The sequence below is a fragment of the Oncorhynchus masou genome, chromosome 27, assembly GCF_036934945.1.
Source record: "Oncorhynchus masou masou isolate Uvic2021 chromosome 27, UVic_Omas_1.1, whole genome shotgun sequence".
NCBI classification, from domain to species: Eukaryota; Metazoa; Chordata; class Actinopteri; order Salmoniformes; family Salmonidae; genus Oncorhynchus; species Oncorhynchus masou.
The window spans coordinates 17,851,499-17,870,223 of record NC_088238.1 but is presented as its reverse complement, the minus strand read 5'-3'; the positions used below and the strand labels follow the sequence as shown (position 1 = coordinate 17,870,223).

The 18,725-nt window shown below is 46.9% G+C and overlaps 1 protein-coding gene across 1 annotated transcript in view; it reads right to left on the bottom strand.

Annotated features, from left to right (window-relative positions):
* The window catches only part of LOC135515701 (staphylococcal nuclease domain-containing protein 1-like), a 434,912-nt gene that overhangs the window by 308,084 nt on the left and 108,103 nt on the right, over positions 1 to 18,725 (bottom strand). The window contains 1 exon segment of the mRNA XM_064939384.1: positions 10,167 to 10,271. Within this exon segment, the coding sequence (XP_064795456.1) occupies positions 10,167 to 10,271 (105 nt within the window).

Sequence of the window (18,725 nt, the reverse complement as noted above, 5' to 3'; positions counted from 1 at the left end):
AACTGCATGTGTAAAGACCTCCCTAAATAAATGAGCATGAAACTGTTGTAGAGAGAGGGACGGAGGGAGGGAAAGAGGAGCACACAGTACCTGAAGCTTTAATACAACACATACACGGTGCTAGCTCACAAACAAACAAAAACACACCCCAGCCATGTTAAACAAACACTGTGCTTACACCCAACCCCTGGGTTCTCCTGGAACTCATTAATGATAGAATGTTTATATTTGAAGATAGCAGAGAGACCAGTATATTTGGCACATGACATGGACTATAGAAAGTGGATTAGCTGAAGAGATTGGTTCCCAAGCAGCAGTCATCCATTTTCCACACACCGACACACTTTCACTACATCATCCCCATCCTCTACGATCTTCAATGACAAACTTTAAAAAATAATTTATTTAACATCCGAGTGCTCCTTTTTCTGTTTCTGGAGGAGTCATCGTGTGAAGTATCCCGAGGTAAGATGTTTTTATTTATTACAGTCACAGCAGCTGTCTCCGTTTTTCTTGCGTCTTGGTATGTTTTCCATACTACCACATCACACAGTGCTACGCAGGTTGACCCATTGACGTAGCTAGCTAACACACTGCCCGCTAACTCCACTGTCAATCTCACTGAGATCATCATCATCATCATCATCATCTCCTCCTCTGCCTACTCTATCGTAGGCGATGACATAAGAGCTGCTGGGTCGTGCGTGGGCCAAAAACTTTCAGCCAATCGCAGGCAAGGAGCGGGGGGTCCAACCGGCGTAGGGGAAATGTCAAACAGCCAATGGGGTGTGAGGTGAGTCACGGGGGACGCGCAGTGGGACGACCCCAGATGACGGGGTCAGTGCGCCACGCTGGAGGCCACAGGCACAACAAAATGAAGAGAACGCATGGAGAGACATGAGGGAGGAAGGGGGTATGAAGGCATGAGGGAGTGAGATAGATGGCGAGAGAACAGGAGGGGTAAGGGCATGAGCAGAGCAAAACGGGAAGAACTACAGACAATAACATCTTCCACTAAATACAAACAGACTGCCAAATAACACCAGGCACTTTGATGGCAAAATAGATACTATATGCAGATGACACACACACACAGTTTAGCTGTAGAGATGAAAGGAAGCTATTCTGTCCGCATAAGTATGAGACATACACACTCGCTACAGCAAAGAGGCAGAACTATACATTCCACCTAAGGATGAGACACTTCCTGTGTTGGTTCCCATTACATAAAGACGACGGTTTGCCGTCATCTCTTATGCTATACGTTAAGCCCCCATTACACACACACAGGGAGGGAGTGGGTATAACAGTGACTCATTGAGCTGTTCTGACATCTCCCCCATCTACTATTGCGTTTTCTCCAGGCTTGTCCTGCTGCCTGCTACTGCTGCAGAGGCTGGCTGGAGAGAGAGGGAGGGGAAAACGAGCGGACTCCAACCCGGCCTGCTCAAAATAACTTGCATCTGAAAATACACCACTGCCACACCAGAGGAGGAGAGGAGCAGATAGGAAAGGAGACAGATGGGAGGGATGAGAAAGTAAGAGGGGAAGAGTACATGGTTGAGTGAAAAAGAACAGAGGCACCCAGAGGGGGGAGAGAGAGGGAGAGGAAGCAAAGCCTAAAAAGGGTTGGTACCCTTAACATGAATTCACGTTTCACTGTGGCTAGTCACCATTTGTCCCACAGCCTGTCAATCAAAGGACATGTCATGTCCCATGGTTGGAGGAAGTCCCAGCAACCAGAAAGGGAAAGAGAGAGGGGGGGGGGATTGGGGCGTGCAGAAGAGGAGAGAGCGTGGCAGCGTTGTCACAGTTCATCTGTGCACTGGTCATCGCATCTGGCCCTGGAACCTCCCCATACGACCACACACACACACAGGACTGGCCCTGGAAACTCCCCATACGGCCCCACACACAGGACTGGCCCTGGAAACTCCCCATACGGCCCCACACACAGGACTGGCCCTGGAAACTCCCCATACGGCCCCACACACAGGACTGGCCCTGGAAACTCCCCATACGGCCCCACACACAGGACTGGCCCTGGAAACTCCCCATACGGCCCCACACACAGGACTGGCCCTGGAACCTCCCCATACGGCCCCACACACAGGACTGGCCCTGGAAACTCCCCATACGGCCACACACACGGGACTGGCCCTGGAAACTCCCCAAAGTCTCAATTCAGCTTGGAGGGACAGCAGTGAAATCCCTGTATTTTACTGTGGAACTGAGGGAGGTCACAGAAGGCACTGTAGCCACAAGCTGTGAGCGTGCGCGTAAGACTACTTATGAGAAGCCAAATCCAGTCTGTCTACTGACACAGGCAGCTTAGGGGAACATGTGTGGGCTCCCTAACTAAATCAGGCAACTGATCAGGAGTGAGATTAGCATTTAGCAGGCATCTGGCAGTAGGGAAAGATGGGCTAGCAGAGATGTCACCCTTCACATACTGCACGTACGTGGTGACATTTCTGTCACCCCGGAAACACGTCAGACAGCTGGACCAGCAACACTGCATGGTGACCTCCTTCCACTTCCAACTCTCAAACACTTTCTCTCAAGGACAAATGCTGTAGTGTGTCAGTATGCATGTGTCCTTCCTACTCTGGGCGTCGCTTTTGGCCTTTACGTAACACTAGGGTTAGCTAATAGGACAGAGACAGAGCCACAGAGACAGAGCCACAGAGACAGAGCCACAGAGACAGAGGAACATACAGCAGTGAAACCACATCTTTGTCTCCATATGCTGGTCTTAACCCCTCTCCCAGCCTTCCCCAAACATACGACCGTGCAATGGAGCACAAAGTACATGCTGTCAACGCATCTGGTACAGCCAGAGAGGGAGAAAGAGAGAGGGGGGGGGGGGGTACAGAGAGAGAACTACAGAAAAGGAGGGAGCGAGAGGGATACAGAGAGAGCTACAGAAAAAGAGGGAGAGAATAGAGGGCAGGGAGATTGAAGAGATGGTGGAGGAGTGGGTGGATGGATGAAGACATGCCTGTCACAACAAAGGAAGCAGAGGCATACTGTACAGACACACTGGCCAATGAGGGAAGAAATTACTCTGCAAAGGATAAAGAGTGGAAAACACACAAAGAGCTACCTGAGCCCTATACTACGAATCAGGTTTGAGGAGTTATTGAGGAAACTTTGCTCAACTCTGAGTTCAACTTAGAATAACCAATATTACAAAAGTCGGATGCCTTTTAGCCAGGTAAAAAATGTTAATCCCAAAGAATCCTTCAGAACTAAAAGGCTACCTCAGAGCTAACTCAATTTATCCTGAATGAAGTGTCCTAGCCAAGAGTTGAGGACCAATTAAATCAGATATCCTCCCTCTTGCAGAGATTACATCATCATCTCCTTCATTTGAAGAAGACTACTGATTAAATATTTTATTAAATCAAATGTTTTTTTTGTATAATTTTTTTTAAATGTTAAAATACCTATCACATTACACATTTAGTAAAGAATTTGCTTTCCTGAGATGGCCTTTCACAAATTTCTAAATACAAACTGACAGCCGCAACCAACCAGACATAATCCATAGATGATAGTTCCCATTCAAGACAAGACTGGCAGCCATTGCTAGTGTACCCATAAGCTTAACATTCAAATTAACAGGGTCAGGGGTCACAAAACCCTTCTAAACTCAGCAAAAAAAAGAAGCGTCCTCTACCAACTGCGCTTTTTTTCAGCAAATGTACATAACAAGATTCAACAACAGACATAAACTGAACAAGTTCCACAGACATGTGACTAACAGAAATTGAATAATATGTCCCTGAACAAAAGAGGGGTAAAAATCAAAAGTAACAGTCAGTATCTGGTGTGGCCACCAGCTGCATTAAGTCCTGCAGTGCATCTCCTCCTCATGGACTGCACCAGATTTGCCAGTTCTTGCTGTGAGATGTTACACCACTCTTCCACCAAGGCACCTGCAAGTTCCCAGACATTTCTGGGGGGGAATGGCTCTAGTCCTCACCCTCCGATCCAACAGGTCCCAGACATGCTCAATGGGATTGAGAGCTGGGTTCTTCGCTGGCCATAGCAGAACACTGACATTCCTGTCTTGCAGGAAAACACGCACAGAACGAGCAGTATGGCTGGTGGCATTGTCATGCTGGAGGGTCATGTCAGGATGAGCCTGTCAGGATGAGCCTGCAGGAAGGATACCACGAGGGAGGAGAATGTCTTCCCTGTAACGCACAGCGCTGAGATTGCCTTCAATGACAACAAGCTCAGTCCGATGATGCTGTGACACACCGCCCCAGACCATGACGGACCCTCCACCTCCAAATCGATCCCGCTCCAGAGTACATGCCTCGGTGTAACGCTCATTCCTTCGACAATAAACGCGAATCCAACCATCACCCCTGGTGAGACAAAATCGACACTCGTCAGTAAAGATCACTTTTTGCCATTCCTGTCTGGTCCAGCGAAGGTGGGTTTGTGCCCATAGGCGACGTTGTTGACGGTGATGTCTGGTGAGGACCTGCTGTACAACAGGCCTACAAGCCATAAGTCCAGCCTCTCTTAGCCTATTGCGGTCATTCTGAGCACTGATGGAAGGATTGTGCGTTCATGGTGTAACTCGGGCAGTTGTTGTTGCCATCCTGTACCTGTCCTGCATGTTCGGATGTACCAATCCTGTGCAGGTGTTGTTACACATGACCTGCCACTGCGAGGACGATCAGCTTGTTCATTGAACAAGTATGGGAAACAGTGTTTAAACCCTTTACAATGAAGATCTGTGTAGTCATTTGGATTTTTACTAATTACCTTTGATAGACAGGGTCCCGAAATAGGGATTTTTTTGCTGAGTTGATGTATTATATGTCTATGGCCACAAGGTAAAGAAGGAGTGAGAGGTGGGAGGAAAAGATACCTGTGCATTGATCAGCACAGCAAAAACGGCATTAACGATAAGTATAATAATAATAATAATATAAGTAATAAAATAAAAACTATTCGAAGTCTATTTCACACCATAGCCTGCTGAATTTGCAAGATAACTTTTCTTTCGGCACAAATGTAAAATGTGGCACTGACTCGCCAATGGATTGACGTTTCAGAATTGTTTCAATGAATAGTTCCGATGCCCATGGATTGATGTTTCAGCATCGTCTCAATGCACGAGCAGTTTCAAGCCTTCTAGAGTTAGTGGCAAGTGGATGAGTAATACGGATTAAGCCTGACCCGGAATGTGAAGCTAACTGAATCTGGTTAGCTTCATACAGTTTAAGAGCAGCAGGTAGCCTAGCGGTTAGAGCGTTGGGCCAGAACTAAAAGGTTCCTGGTCTGAATACCAAAGCTGAGAAGATGACAAATCAGCAAAGGTGCCCTTGAGCACTTAACACTAATTTGCTCCAGGGCACCGTAGTACTATGGCTGACCCTGTAATACAACACAATTCACTGCAGAGAATGAGACAGGGGGACAGAGAATGAGACAGGGGGACAGAGAATGAGAGCAATAAGGGTGAAAGGGAAGGGAAAAGAGGGAAAGAAGGAGAGGGACAAAGAGAGGAGGAGTACAAAGTATTCTCCTAATGATCTGAGACGCTAACAATGGAAGGGAGAGAGGGTGAGGAGGAGGGGACAAGGGAGAGAGGGTGAGGAGGAGGGGACAAGGGAGAGAGGGTGAGGAGGAGGGGAAGATGCAGCATGAAGGGTAATAGAGGAAAAAGTGAAAGTGTAAAATCTATGAGCCTCCAACTGCTAAACATGGTCTATATTGACAGATTAATGTTCTCCCTTCTGCAATAATTACACATTACAATATGAATAGAAATCCCCATGACGATCTTCAGACACTTCCAGTCTAAATTAGAAGAGATTATGCCATTCTGAGAAGGCTATCAAAAAACAAATAAAGACATTAAAAAAGCTTTAACCAGACACACGCTTCATTTTAATGTTTATTGTGCCCATTTCGGTATATGACAACAACCGTTTTAAATCCATCTGCCGACGAGTAAGTATTGAAAGTAGAGGTCGACCGATTATGATTTTTCAACGCCGATACCGATTATTGAAGGACCATAAAAGACGATACCGATGAATCGGCCCAAAAAAAAAAACTAAATGTATTTAGAAATGTAAATAATGAAACATGTTCAATTTGGTTTAATTAATGCAAAAAAGTGTTAGAGAAGAAAGTAAAAGTACAATATGTGCTATGTAAGAAAGCTAACATTTCAGTTCCTTGCTCAGAACATGAGAACATATGAAAGCTGGTGGTTCCTTTTAACATGAGTCTTCAATATTCCCAGGTAAGAAGTTTTAGGTTGTAGTTATTATAGGAATTATAGGACTATTTTCCTCTATACCATTTGTATTTAATTAACCGTTGACTATTGGATGTTCTTATAGTCACTTTAGTATTGCCAGTGTAACATTATAGCTTCCGTCCCTCTCCTCGCTCGGCCCGAACCAGCAACACAACGACAACAGCCACCACATCGAAGCAGCTTTACCCATGCAGAGCAAGGGAAACAACCACCCCAAGGCTCAGAGCGAGTAGTGCGCGCCAACTAGCCAGCCATTTCACTTCGGTTACACCAGCCTCATCTCGGAAGATGATAGGCTTGAAGTCATAAACCGCGCAATGCTTGACGCACAACAAAGAGCCGCTGACAAAACGCACAAGAGTGCTGTTTGAATGAATGCTTCTGCCTACCACCGCTCAGTCAGATACTTACTTACATATATGCTTGTTGTTACGTTCCCCAGTTTATGTGTTGTAGTTTGTGTATTTGCATGTGTTTATTTCAGGAAATGGCTTCCTGAAATCCCTCAAGCAGCTGATTGGTCGACTCCATGGCTAATTGGAGAGCTGACCCCGCCCCCTCGTCAAGACGCAGCTGTCTCCAATTACCCATTCATTCTGAAGTTATATAAATGCCAGTGTTCTGTTCAGGAGGGAGAGATTTGCTGGGAGGTAATTGCAGAGATTTTGCTAGGGAGATTTTGCTAGGGAGATTTTGCTAGGGAGATTTTGCTAGGGAGATTTTGCTAGGGAGATTTTGCTAGGGAGATTTTGCTAGGGAGATCATTGCAGAGATTTTGCTAGAGAGATTTTGCTAGAGATGTTGCTGGGCTGAGAGTTGGTATGTTTTGTGATTTTGTTGCTCAGAGCATATTTGATGTTCTTTGTTTGTGAAATTGTTTAATATTCTGTTTCATTTGTTCCCAGGGGGGAAGGGGAAGGCACCTAGGGAGTGCTTAGGCAAGAGGCCCGCGGGCATACATATACCCGTAGCATATTCGCTGTCTAGGCACACTAGGTAAGACCTGGGCGGACCACCCCCTTGTATTTTGGTTAGGGCACCAGGTGGTGCTTAATTAGGTAAGTAATGGGTAGGCAGGTAAGATAGGAGAGGGGGGGGCTTTGAGATTTACTTTCTTTGCTTTGGTTCCGTCCAGCCCCTTTTCCCCATATTACCGTGTGAAGGAATAAAGTCCTGGTAAACGGTACCACATTCTGCCTGTTGTCATTCTTTCTTGCACCTACAGTCCATACCTTTTTCACTTCACAGAGAGTTTAGTTGTAGCAGGGTGTTGCGTTCCCTCTTCATAGAGGCGTGCGTAACACTTGTATGCTCAGTCAGATTATATGCAACGCAGGACACACTAGATAATATCTAGTAATATCATCAACCATGTGGAGTTAACTAGTGATTATGATTCATTGTTTTTAATAAGATAAGTTTTATGCTAGCTAGCAACTTACCTTGGCTTACTGCATTTGAGTAACAGGCCGTCTCCTTGTGGAGTGCAACTAGAGAGAGGCAGGTCGTTATTGCGTTGGACTAGTTAACTGCAAGATTGGATCCCCCGAGCTGACAAGGTGAAAATCTGTCATTCTGCCCCTGAACGAGGCAGTTAACCCACCATTTCTAGGCCGTCATTGAAGATAAGAATGTGTTCTTAACTGAATAGCCTAGTTAAAGATTCAATAAAGGTGTAAAAAAATAAGTACGAAATCGGCACCCAAAAATACCGATTTACGATTGTTATGAAAACTTTAAATCGGCCATTCCAATTAATTGGTCGACCTCTAATTGAAAGGTAGGCTATTCAAAACCAACAGACAAAAGGCCTGCAGCGCATATATTTGATCCTACACTGCCTTGTCCGCATGTGAACTGTTTCATTAGCCGTTTCTGTCCAAAAAAACCTGAGCCCCAATACAGGGTTTTTGGGGTGCAGGCTTTCGTTCCAGCCAAGCAGCAACACACCTAATTCTACTCATCACCAATCAAGACTGATGAGTTGAAGTAGACGTGTTACTGTGTTGCTGCTTGGCTAGAACAAAAGCCTGCAATCACACTGGCCCCGTTGTACAATGAGATGTATCCTACGTAATGAACTGCCTATGAGAAGATATTGAGCCACTCTTGGTAGGAAACAACGTTCTGTCCTCACAGGGATTCCAACTCACTCAGAACACCCAACACTTACAGCAACACATTAACATTTCAGTCATTTAGGAGACTGCAGACATTTTTCATTCGTTTTAGATTCACCAGTCAGCACATTGGTGACTAATAGTTATTGTCAGCACCATAAATACAGTACAATAATTCACCAGAGGCTTTCTTTTGTATATCGCTCTTCAACTTCCATGCCACAAAGAGCTTCTATGAGATAATAGTCCAAATTGAACTGGCTTGCGTCAGAAACAAAAAGCCTGTTACTGCCCACAAGAGATACTCAACTCCTCCAAGTTGCTCTCAGGACTCGAGGCCATAGAAGTAGGATTCTTCTGCTAACTGCTCCTCTCCAATACCAACGACTCCCTATTGACGCAGGCTGAAGGACAGCAGGAGAGAAGGCTGGCGTACTGAATGTACTTGACAACTAGGAACAATGCAGGTAGGAGAAAGGGAAACAGGAAATGCCTCCTCAGTCTCGGTTAGTGCTGAACCATCACGCAATCACAGTCTAGGTAGAAGTTGTTTCTGGTCCTCAACAATGATCTAGGATCAGATTACCCAACCCACAACCTTAACCATTAGAGGGAATGGTAAACTGACCTGGTATCAGTGGTAAGGGTGTACCATGTAGTCACTATATAGGGAACAGGGTGCCATTTCAGACAAAGCCCAGCATCGGGGAGGGAATAAGGGGCAACCCGGGCTCCCGAGAGGCGCAGCGGTCTAAGGCACTGCATCTCAGTGCAAGAGGCGTCACTACAGTCCCTGGTTCGAATCCAGGCTGCATCACATCTGGCCGTGATTATGAATCCCATAGGGTGGCGCACAATTGGCCCAGCGTCAGCCGGGTTTGGCCGGGGTCGGCTGTCGTTGTAAATAAGAATTTGTTCTTCACCCACTTGCCTAGTTAAATAAAAGGTTTAAAAAAAATTTACCAGGAAGTGCCGTCTCCTCCAATTACACTGAGTGCCGAATCATCATCATGGGCCCAATAGCAGACGGGGTCAGGGGTTGCCAGCTAATTCCAGTGTGGTTGTCCTGGCGATGGCCACATGACTATATTTAGCTACTGTTCTTCCATCATTAAGGGCTCATTAAAAAACTATTTCTGTCCATCTCTCTCTTTTCAATTTATACCTGACCAGAGAAAGACAAATCTGATTAGGACCCTAGCGGGGCTTAGATGGGAGGAAACAAATGGAGGAGTGGAGATAAACAGACGTGGATGTGGCAGGGCTGTGTGTTTGTTGAGTACAAGAAGGGAACAGACTGAAAGCTGTGTTCTGATACCATGAGTGTGACAGTAGTGACCGGTTAAGAATGCGTGCCTGGTGACAGTGAGTTTGCATGCTTGTCTTACAGTGGTGACTGGGAGTACATGAGAGGTGAATGACAGTGTGTGCATTTGTCTCTCATTGTGTGCACGCGGCGAGCTGCGAGTAAGGGAAAGGATGGATCAGCCCACTTCTCTGCAGCAATCAAACACACAGAGGTGGGTGGGAGAGAGAGAGAGAAAGACAGAAACACAGAGAGAAGAGACAGACAAGGAATGCCTTTTCAAAGAAGACTGGGGAGGGAAAGGGCCCACATCAACGCTTTCCAAACAGTGGCTCTGACAGCAGGTGCCCCTATGGAGCTGGTAATGATCCTCTGTGTCGGGGTGGCCAAGCCAAGGACAAGACACCAACACACAGATACAGCAACGGTGGGGGGGGGTGCGTACCTCGCCCTCGATCCTGGGGGGTCGGATGCTGGACAAGTGGATGGTCTTGTACTCGCCAGAGTTAAGCTTGACCACGACAGCGTCCGCATTGACGACCTGCATCACCTGGGAGAGAGGGAGAAAAGGAGAGAGAGCGAAGGGGAGGGTGAGAGGGAGGTAGAAAGGGAGGGGGGAGAAATATTGTGGGAGAAAGAAGGGAAGGGGCACAGAGATGGTGGGATAGAGTGGGGAGGGAGGAGAGAGTGGAGAGAGAGAGGGAGAGAGGTTAGTGAGGAAGGCATCGCAGCTCCATTTGGAAGACAGAGAGGACAGCTGCTTTCAAGAGAATTGGCTCTGTGGGCTGAGCTGAACTGAGCCTAGTTTACACAGAAAAGAGCACAGAGAGAGCGAAGGCTTTAGTCCGACAACAAACATTTCAAATGGTATTCATCACATGCTTCGTAAACATCAAGGTATAGACCAACAGTGAAATGCTTAGCTACAGACCCTTCCCAACAATAGACACAGAAAACAGAAATAATAGAAAAAGTCAAGTGTAAAAAATAATAATAAATACAGAGTAACAGTAACATGGCTCTACACACATGTTAACAGTAACATGGCTCTACACACAGGTTAACAGTAACATGGCTCTACACACATGTTAACAGTAACATGGCTCTACACACATGTTAACAGTAACATGGCTCTACACACATGTTAACAGTAACATGGCTCTACACACAGGTTAACAGTAACATGGCTCTACACACATGTTAACAGTAACATGGCTCTATACACATGTTAACAGTAACATGGCTCTATACACAGGTTAACAGTACTGAGTCAACATGCTGAGGAACAGTAACTTGGCTCTATACACAGAGTAACAGTACTGAGTCAACATGCTGAGGAACATAGAAATTGAGATATTAGGGCTGGGCGACATGGCAAATCAATATCACAATATCTAATAGTTTTTCATGGCTATCTATAATTATCACATATTAACAGTAACATGTTTGAAAAGGTGCATATCTGCTTCAGACTCAAGAATGCCTAATGCCTGAACAAACCACTGGACAGGTAGTGGTTAACATGGCTCTACACACAATGGTTAACAGTAACATGGCTCTACGCACAGTGGTTAACAGTAACATGGCTCTACCACAGGTTAACAGTAACATGGCTCTACACACATGTTAACAGTAGGGGCGGCAGGTCGCCTAGTGGTTAACGTAGGGGCTCTACGCCATGGTTAACGTAACGGCTCTACACCAGTGGTTAACAGTAACATGGCTCTACACCAGTGGTTAACGTAGTAACATGGTTAGACGTATGGCGGCAGGTAGCCTAGTGGTTAGAGCGTAACATGGCGGCAGGTAGCCTATGGTTAACAGTAACATGGCTCTATAGCCTAGTGGTTAACGTACTGAGTCAGCCTATGGTGAGGAACGGCAGTAACCTTGGCTCTATACACAGAGTAGCCTACTGAGTTAACATGGGAGAGGAACATAGAAATTAGAGATATTAGGGCCTGTGGTTAGACATGGCAAATCCTAGTGGTTATCACGTATCGGCAGGTAGCCTATTGGTTAGATTAGGGGCGGCAGGTAGCCTATAATTATCACGATATTAATCAAATAATGGTTGAAAAGGTGCATATCTGGTTCAGACTCAAGAATGCCTAATCGCCTGTGGTTAACGTAGGGCCAGGTAGCCTAGTGGTTAGAGCGTAGGGGCGGCAGGTGCCTAGTGGTTAGAGCGTAGGGGCGGCAGGTAGCCTAGTGGTTAGAGCGTAGGGGCGGCAGGTAGCCTAGTGGTTAGAGCGTAGGGCGGCAGGTAGCCTAGTGGTTAGAGCGTAGGGCGGCAGGTAGCCTAGTGGTTGGATCGTTGGGCCAGTAACCAGTGGTTAGAGCAGGTAGCCTAGTGGTTAGAGCGTAGGGGCGGCAGGTAGCCTAGTGGTTAGAGCGTAGGGGCGGCAGGTAGCCTAGTGGTTAGAGCGTAGGGGCGGCAGGTAGCCTAGTGGTTAGAGCGTTGGGCCAGTAACCAGCAGGTAGCCTAGTGGTTGGATCGTTGGGCCAGTAACCAGCAGGTAGCCTAGTGGTTAGAGCGTTGGGCCAGTAACCAGCAGGTAGCCTAGTGGTTAGAGCGTAGGGGCGGCAGGTAGCCTAGTGGTTAGAGCGTAGGGCCAGTAACCAGCAGGTAGCCTAGTGGTTAGAGCGTAGGGCCAGTAACCAGCAGGTAGCCTAGTGGTTAGAGCGTTGGGCCAGTAACCAGCAGGTAGCATAGTGGTTAGAGCGTTGGGCCAGTAACCAGCAGGTAGCCTAGTGGTTGGATCGTTGGGCCAGTAACCAGCAGGTAGCCTAGTGGTTAGAGCGTTGGGCCAGTAACCAGCAGGTAGCCTAGTGGTTAGAGCGTAGGGCCAGTAACCAGCAGGTAGCCTAGTGGTTAGAGCGTTGGGCCAGTAACCAGCAGGTAGCCTAGTGGTTAGAGCGTAGGGCCAGTAACCAGCAGGTAGCCTAGTGGTTAGAGCGTTGGGCCAGTAACCAGCAGGTAGCCTAGTGGTTAGAGCGTTGGGCCAGTAACCAGCAGGTAGCCTAGTGGTTAGAGCGTTGGGCCAGTAACCAGCAGGTAGCCTAGTGGTTAGAGCGTAGGGCCAGTAACCAGCAGGTAGCCTAGTGGTTAGAGCGTAGGGCCAGTAACCAGCAGGTAGCCTAGTGGTTAGAGCGTTGGGCCAGTAACCAGCAGGTAGCCTAGTGGTTAGAGCGTTGGGCCAGTAACCAGCAGGTAGCCTAGTGGTTAGAGCGTTGGGCCAGTAACCAGCAGGTAGCCTAGTGGTTAGAGCGTAGGGCCAGTAACCAGCAGGTAGCCTTGTGGTTAGAGCGTTGGGCCAGTAACCAGCAGGTAGCATAGTGGTTAGAGCTTAGGGCCAGTAACCAGCAGGTAGCCTAGTGGTTAGAGCGTTGGGCCAGTAACCAGCAGGTAGCCTAAAGTGGTTAGCGTAGATGGAATCCCTGGTAGCTGTGGTTACACGGTAAAAATCTGTCATTCCTACCCCTGAACAAAGCAGTTGGCCTAACCAGCAGGTAGCCTAGTGGTTGTAATTGTAAATAAGAGCAGGTGTTCTTAACTGTTGGGCCAGTAATAAAGGTTACATTTGTTTTCATTATGGGCTACCAGCAGGTAGCCTACTGGTTAGAGCGCTGGGCCAGTAACCAGCAGGTAGCCTAGTGGTTAGAGCGCTGGGCAGTAACCAGCAGGTAGCCTAGTGGTTAGAGCGTTGGGCCAGTAACCAGCAGGTAGCCTTGGTTAGACTGGGCCAGTAACCAGCAGGTAGCCTATGGTTAGCAATGCAATGGGCATAACCAGCAGGTAGCCTAATGGTTTTGTCTTTTCGATAGCCTTGGTTAGAGCGTTGGGCCAGTAACCAGCAGGTAGCCTAGTGGTTGCCGCTTCGGGCCAGTATCCAGCAGGTAGCCTAGTGGTTAGAGCGTTGGGCCATTTATCAGCACCGTGCCTGCAAACTCAAACTTCCTGCCATGTTCCAAAGGTGATTTTGGTTCAGATGTTGAAACCAGCAGGTTTGCCTAGTGGTTAGAGCGTTGGGCCAGTAACCAGCAGGTAGCCTAGTGGTTAGAGCGTTGGGCCAGTAACATTAGCCTAGTGGTTAGAGCGTTGGGCCAGCAACCAGCAGGTAGCCTAGTGGTTAGAGCGTTGGGCCAGTAACTGAAAGGTTGCTAGATGGAATCCCTTTAAAATCATTCATTTCCCCTGTTGGAAGCAGTTGGCTCCATGGCTATCACTGCCACTGTTTCTGTAAATAACTCACTTCTCCTGGTTAACAGTGGCTTGCACCATCAAATAAAGGTGCTAAGTTGTTTTCATTATGTGGCTACACAAAATTATACGTTAAGGAAAATTGTTCCACGTTTGTCCGCACGTTCCTGGGGTCAGAGGTAAATTGATAAGGCTCTTGAACCCTTCCTTTTATTCTATTGATAGACATATCCTTAGCAATGCAATGCATATCTAAATGTTTTTATATGATTTTGCTTGTAGGGCATAAACGCTGTCAGTGTTGCCTTGATTTATCACCCATCCCTAGATAGATATGGTACATCACTATTTATCAACACCGTGCTGCAAACTCAAACTTCCTGCAGCACCACATGTTCCAAAGCAGTGATTTTGCTTCAGATGTTGAAAAAGGTTTGTGTAACCTACAGAGCAGAGGGAGAGGCACAATTTGCAACCTACATTGCAGAGGGACTTCAAAGAAACAACTTCCAAATGACTGAAACCCTTTAAAATCATTCATTTCTTTGAGAGCAGATGGAGATCACTGCCACTGTTTCTCTACATCACTCACTTCTCCTGGTTAACAGTGGTACTCCATCAGCAGAGGTGCTAAGTGGTTTTAGTGGGCGTGTACTCTCCAGAGCAGAGGGTCAGACGAGGTGTACTCTAGAGAGCAGAGGTGAAATGGACTGCTGTACCTAATTATTCTACAGAGCAGATCGAAAATGATTCTAAATGTTTTTATATGATTATTGAGGGAAGTAATTACCTCAAATTATTGATATTGATTTATCACCCAGCCCTAGTAGATATGTACATCACTATGAATAAAGTCAGTCTACAGCACCACATACTGTAGCTACACAGCAGAGCAGAGGGAGAGAGAAGAGGTGTAACCTACAGAGCAGAGGGAGAGAGAAGAGGTGTAACCTACAGAGCAGAGGGAGAGAGAAGAGGTGTAACCTACAGAGCAGAGGGAGAGAGAAGAGGTGTAACCTACAGAGCAGAGGGAGAGACAAGAGGTGTACTCTACAGAGCAGAGGGAGAGACGAGGTGTAACCTACAGAGCAGAGGGAGAGACGAGGTGTAACCTACAGAGCAGAGGGAGAGACGAGGTGTACTCTACAGAGCAGAGGGAGAGACGAGGTGTACTCTACAGAGCAGAGGGAGAGATGAGGTGTACTCTACAGAGCAGAGGGAGAGACGAGGTGTAACTCTACAGAGCAGAGGGAGAGACGAGGTGTACTCTACAGAGCAGAGGGAGAGAGAGGTGTAATCTACAGAGCAGAGGGAGAGACGAGGTGTAACCTACAGAGCAGAGGGAGAGACGAGGTGTAACCTACAGAGCAGAGGGAGAGAGAAGAGGTGTAACCTACAGAGCAGAGGGAGAGACGAGGTGTAATCTACAGAGCAGAGGGAGAGACGAGGTGTAACCTACAGAGCAGAGGGAGAGAGAGGTGTACTCTACAGAGCAGAGGGAGAGAGAGGTGTACTCTACAGAGCAGAGGGAGAGAGAGGTGTAATCTACAGAGCAGAGGGAGAGACGAGGTGTAACCTACAGAGCAGAGGAGAGACGAGGTGTAATCTACAGAGCAGAGGGAGAGAGACGAGGTGTAACCTACAGAGCAGAGGGAGAGAGAAGAGGTGTAACCTACAGAGCAGAGGGAGAGACGAGGTGTAACCTACAGAGCAGAGGGAGAGACGAGGTGTAACCTACAGAGCAGAGGGAGAGACGAGGTGTAACCTACAGAGCAGAGGGAGAGAGACGAGGTGTAACCTACAGAGCAGAGGGTGAGAGAGGTGTACCTACAGAGCAGAGGGTGAGAGCGAGGTGTAACCTTCAGAGCAGAGGGAGAGACGAGGTGTAATCTACAGAGCAGAGGGAGAGAGAGGTGTACTCTACAGAGCAGAGGGAGAGACGAGGTGTAATCTACAGAGCAGAGTGAGAGACGAGGTGTAATCTACAGAGCAGAGGGAGAGAGAGGTGTAATCTACAGAGCAGAGTGAGAGAGAGGTGTAATCTACAGCACCACTCCACGTACTGAACGACCTTAATATATTCACGTTGCAATTGTGGGAGAAGTCAAGTATATTATAATGAACGATTATTAACATGGCCGTTTTGTGATGACTTTTAGATAAACGATAACATTATGTAATACAACCCGACAAAATGTACCACCCAAACTTTGTAGAAAGACACTGAAACTATACATCCGACTGTCACAATTATCTCTGCATCATCACACATTGTAGAGCATCACATTGATCCATTGCCAGACCTTTTAACGTATGCTAAACTGTTTGTTCCACAGTTCCAGCCTCAAACACACACAAGTCTGCGAATTGTATATTCACACATTCCACATGGAGAGGGGATTCACGGGAGAGAACAGAGAGATGGACATCAGTCAGGATTAGCACAGTGACTGATCCATCCCACTCCAGTGAAATGTCTGGAAATGGCTCTCCGTATTACCAACAAAAATGTTTTTTCCTCTCCAACGCAGAAGGAGAAACAGATTGGTAAATAAAGTGAGAGAGAGACAGAGAGCTGGGACTGGAGAGACGGAGAGGAAGAGGACGGCTGCCAAAACTAAGAGAAATGACTGACAGACCCACTTGTGACATTCACACACAAACATGAAGTCTACTTCAAGCTCAGCTGGGGAACAGTGGACAAGTTTAGGCCCACCCCACACAGCCCACACAGAGACATCAAGATCAATGTGTGATATAAACAAAAATGGGCTGTACATCAAGATCACTTGGGAAAGGCACAAACACACCCACTCAGGCCTACCTGTGACATACACAGCAAACATGGGCTGTACATCAAGCACACTTGGAAGGGTGGGCAAACATATCAAGCTCACTTGGAAGTAAGCACACACGCACGGGTCACACATACTTGGTCGGATCAATGATGCAACCCCATCAGATCTTACACTGTTTAAGAGAAGGAAGGATGAGGCAAGGATGACTAGTATTTGAACAGGCCCCAATTGCTGATATATACATGGGAGACAACCACTCTTGGATACCAGTCAAGCTTGTGTGGGAGGCTATTGGGAATCGGGCTTGGAGCTAGACCAAGTTTAGAGAAATCCTGAACACATAAGCACCTCCCTCGAGGCATTCTGAGATGCTCAGTTAGTCCCAAAGCTGACTGGGGGGAGAGAAGAGGAGAGGCAGACGCGAGAAATAATACATCTGCAAATAGTTTTACCGTTGAGGACGGAGGGAGAAATTAACTTGCCCACATACACAACACACAGACAGCGAGTGAGCGGACTCCTAACACCTCAGTCCCATGGTCCCAGTGCGGGGGACTCTAAGCGCTACACTACCCATTTCTCCATTTCCAAAAAATCTAATCTATGTTGTACCAACCTACACACTCCTCAACATTGTAACAAGGTTGTTCTCTAGCTCTGGCACCACAAAATAAAATGTAAGTCTCCTTCCTTTCTCCCCAAATACATAAATCAACAGTTATGTTAAGAGAAGCAGAAAATGGCTGTCCAGCACATTTAGACTGGGTAATTCTTAGAGAGAGAGAGAGATGTAGAGAGAAAGGACAGAAATACAGAGAGAGAGAGAGAGAGAGAGAGAGAGAGAGAGAGAGAGAGAGAGACAGAGAGAGAGAGAGAGAGAGAGAGAGAGAGAGAGAGAGAGAGAGAGAGAGAGAGAGAGAGAGAGAGAGAGAGAGAGAGAGAGAGAGAGAGAGAGAGAGAGAGAGAGAGAGAGAGAGAGAGAGAGAGAGAGAGAGAGAGAGAGAGAGTGAGAGAGAGAGAGAGAGAGAGAGATGTAGAGAGAGACAGAGATGTAGAGAGAGATGTAGAGAGAGAGAGATGTAGAGAGAGAGAGAGAGAGAGAGAGAGAGAGATGTAGAGAGAAAGGACAGAAATACAGAGAGAGAGAGAGAGAGAGAGAGAGATGTAGAGAGAAAGGACAGAAATACAGAGAGAGAGATGTAGAGAGAAAGGACAGAAATACAGAGAGAGAGAGAGAGAGAGAGAGATGTAGAGAGAAAGGACAGAAATACAGAGAGAGAGATGTAGAGAGAAAGGACAGAAATACAGAGAGAGAGAGAGATGTAGAGAGAAAGGACAGAAATGAGAGAAAGGACAGAAATACAGAGAGAGAGAGAGATGTAGAGAGAAAGGACAGAAATACAGAGCGAGAGATGTAGAGAGAAAGGACAGAAATACAGAGAGAGAGAGAGAGAGAGACAGAGAGAGAGAGAGAGAGAGGACAGAAATACAGAGAGAGAGAGAGAGAGAGAGAGAGAGACAGAGAGAGAGAGAGAGAGAGAGAGAGAGAGAGAGAGAGAGAGAGAGAAAGACAGAGAGAGAGAGAGAGAGAGAGAGATGTAGAGAGAAAGGACAGAAATACAGAGAGAGAGTAGAGAGACAGAGATGTAGAGAGAAAGAAAGGACAGAAATACAGAGAGAGAGATGTAGAGAGAGAGAAGAGAGATGTAGAGAGAAATACAGAGAGAGAGAGAGAGAGAGAGAGAGATGAGAGAAAGGACAGAAATACAGAGAGAGAGAGATGTGAGAGAGAAAGGACAGAAATACAGAGAGAGAGAGAGAGAGAGAGAGAGAGAGAGATGTAGAGGACAGAAATACAGAGAGAGAGATGTAGAGAGAAAGGACAGAAATACAGAGAGAGAGAGAGAGATGTAGAGAGAAAGGACAGAAATACAGAGAGAGAGAGTGAGAGAGAAAGGACAGAAATACAGAGCGAGAGATGTAGAGAGAAAGGACAGAAATA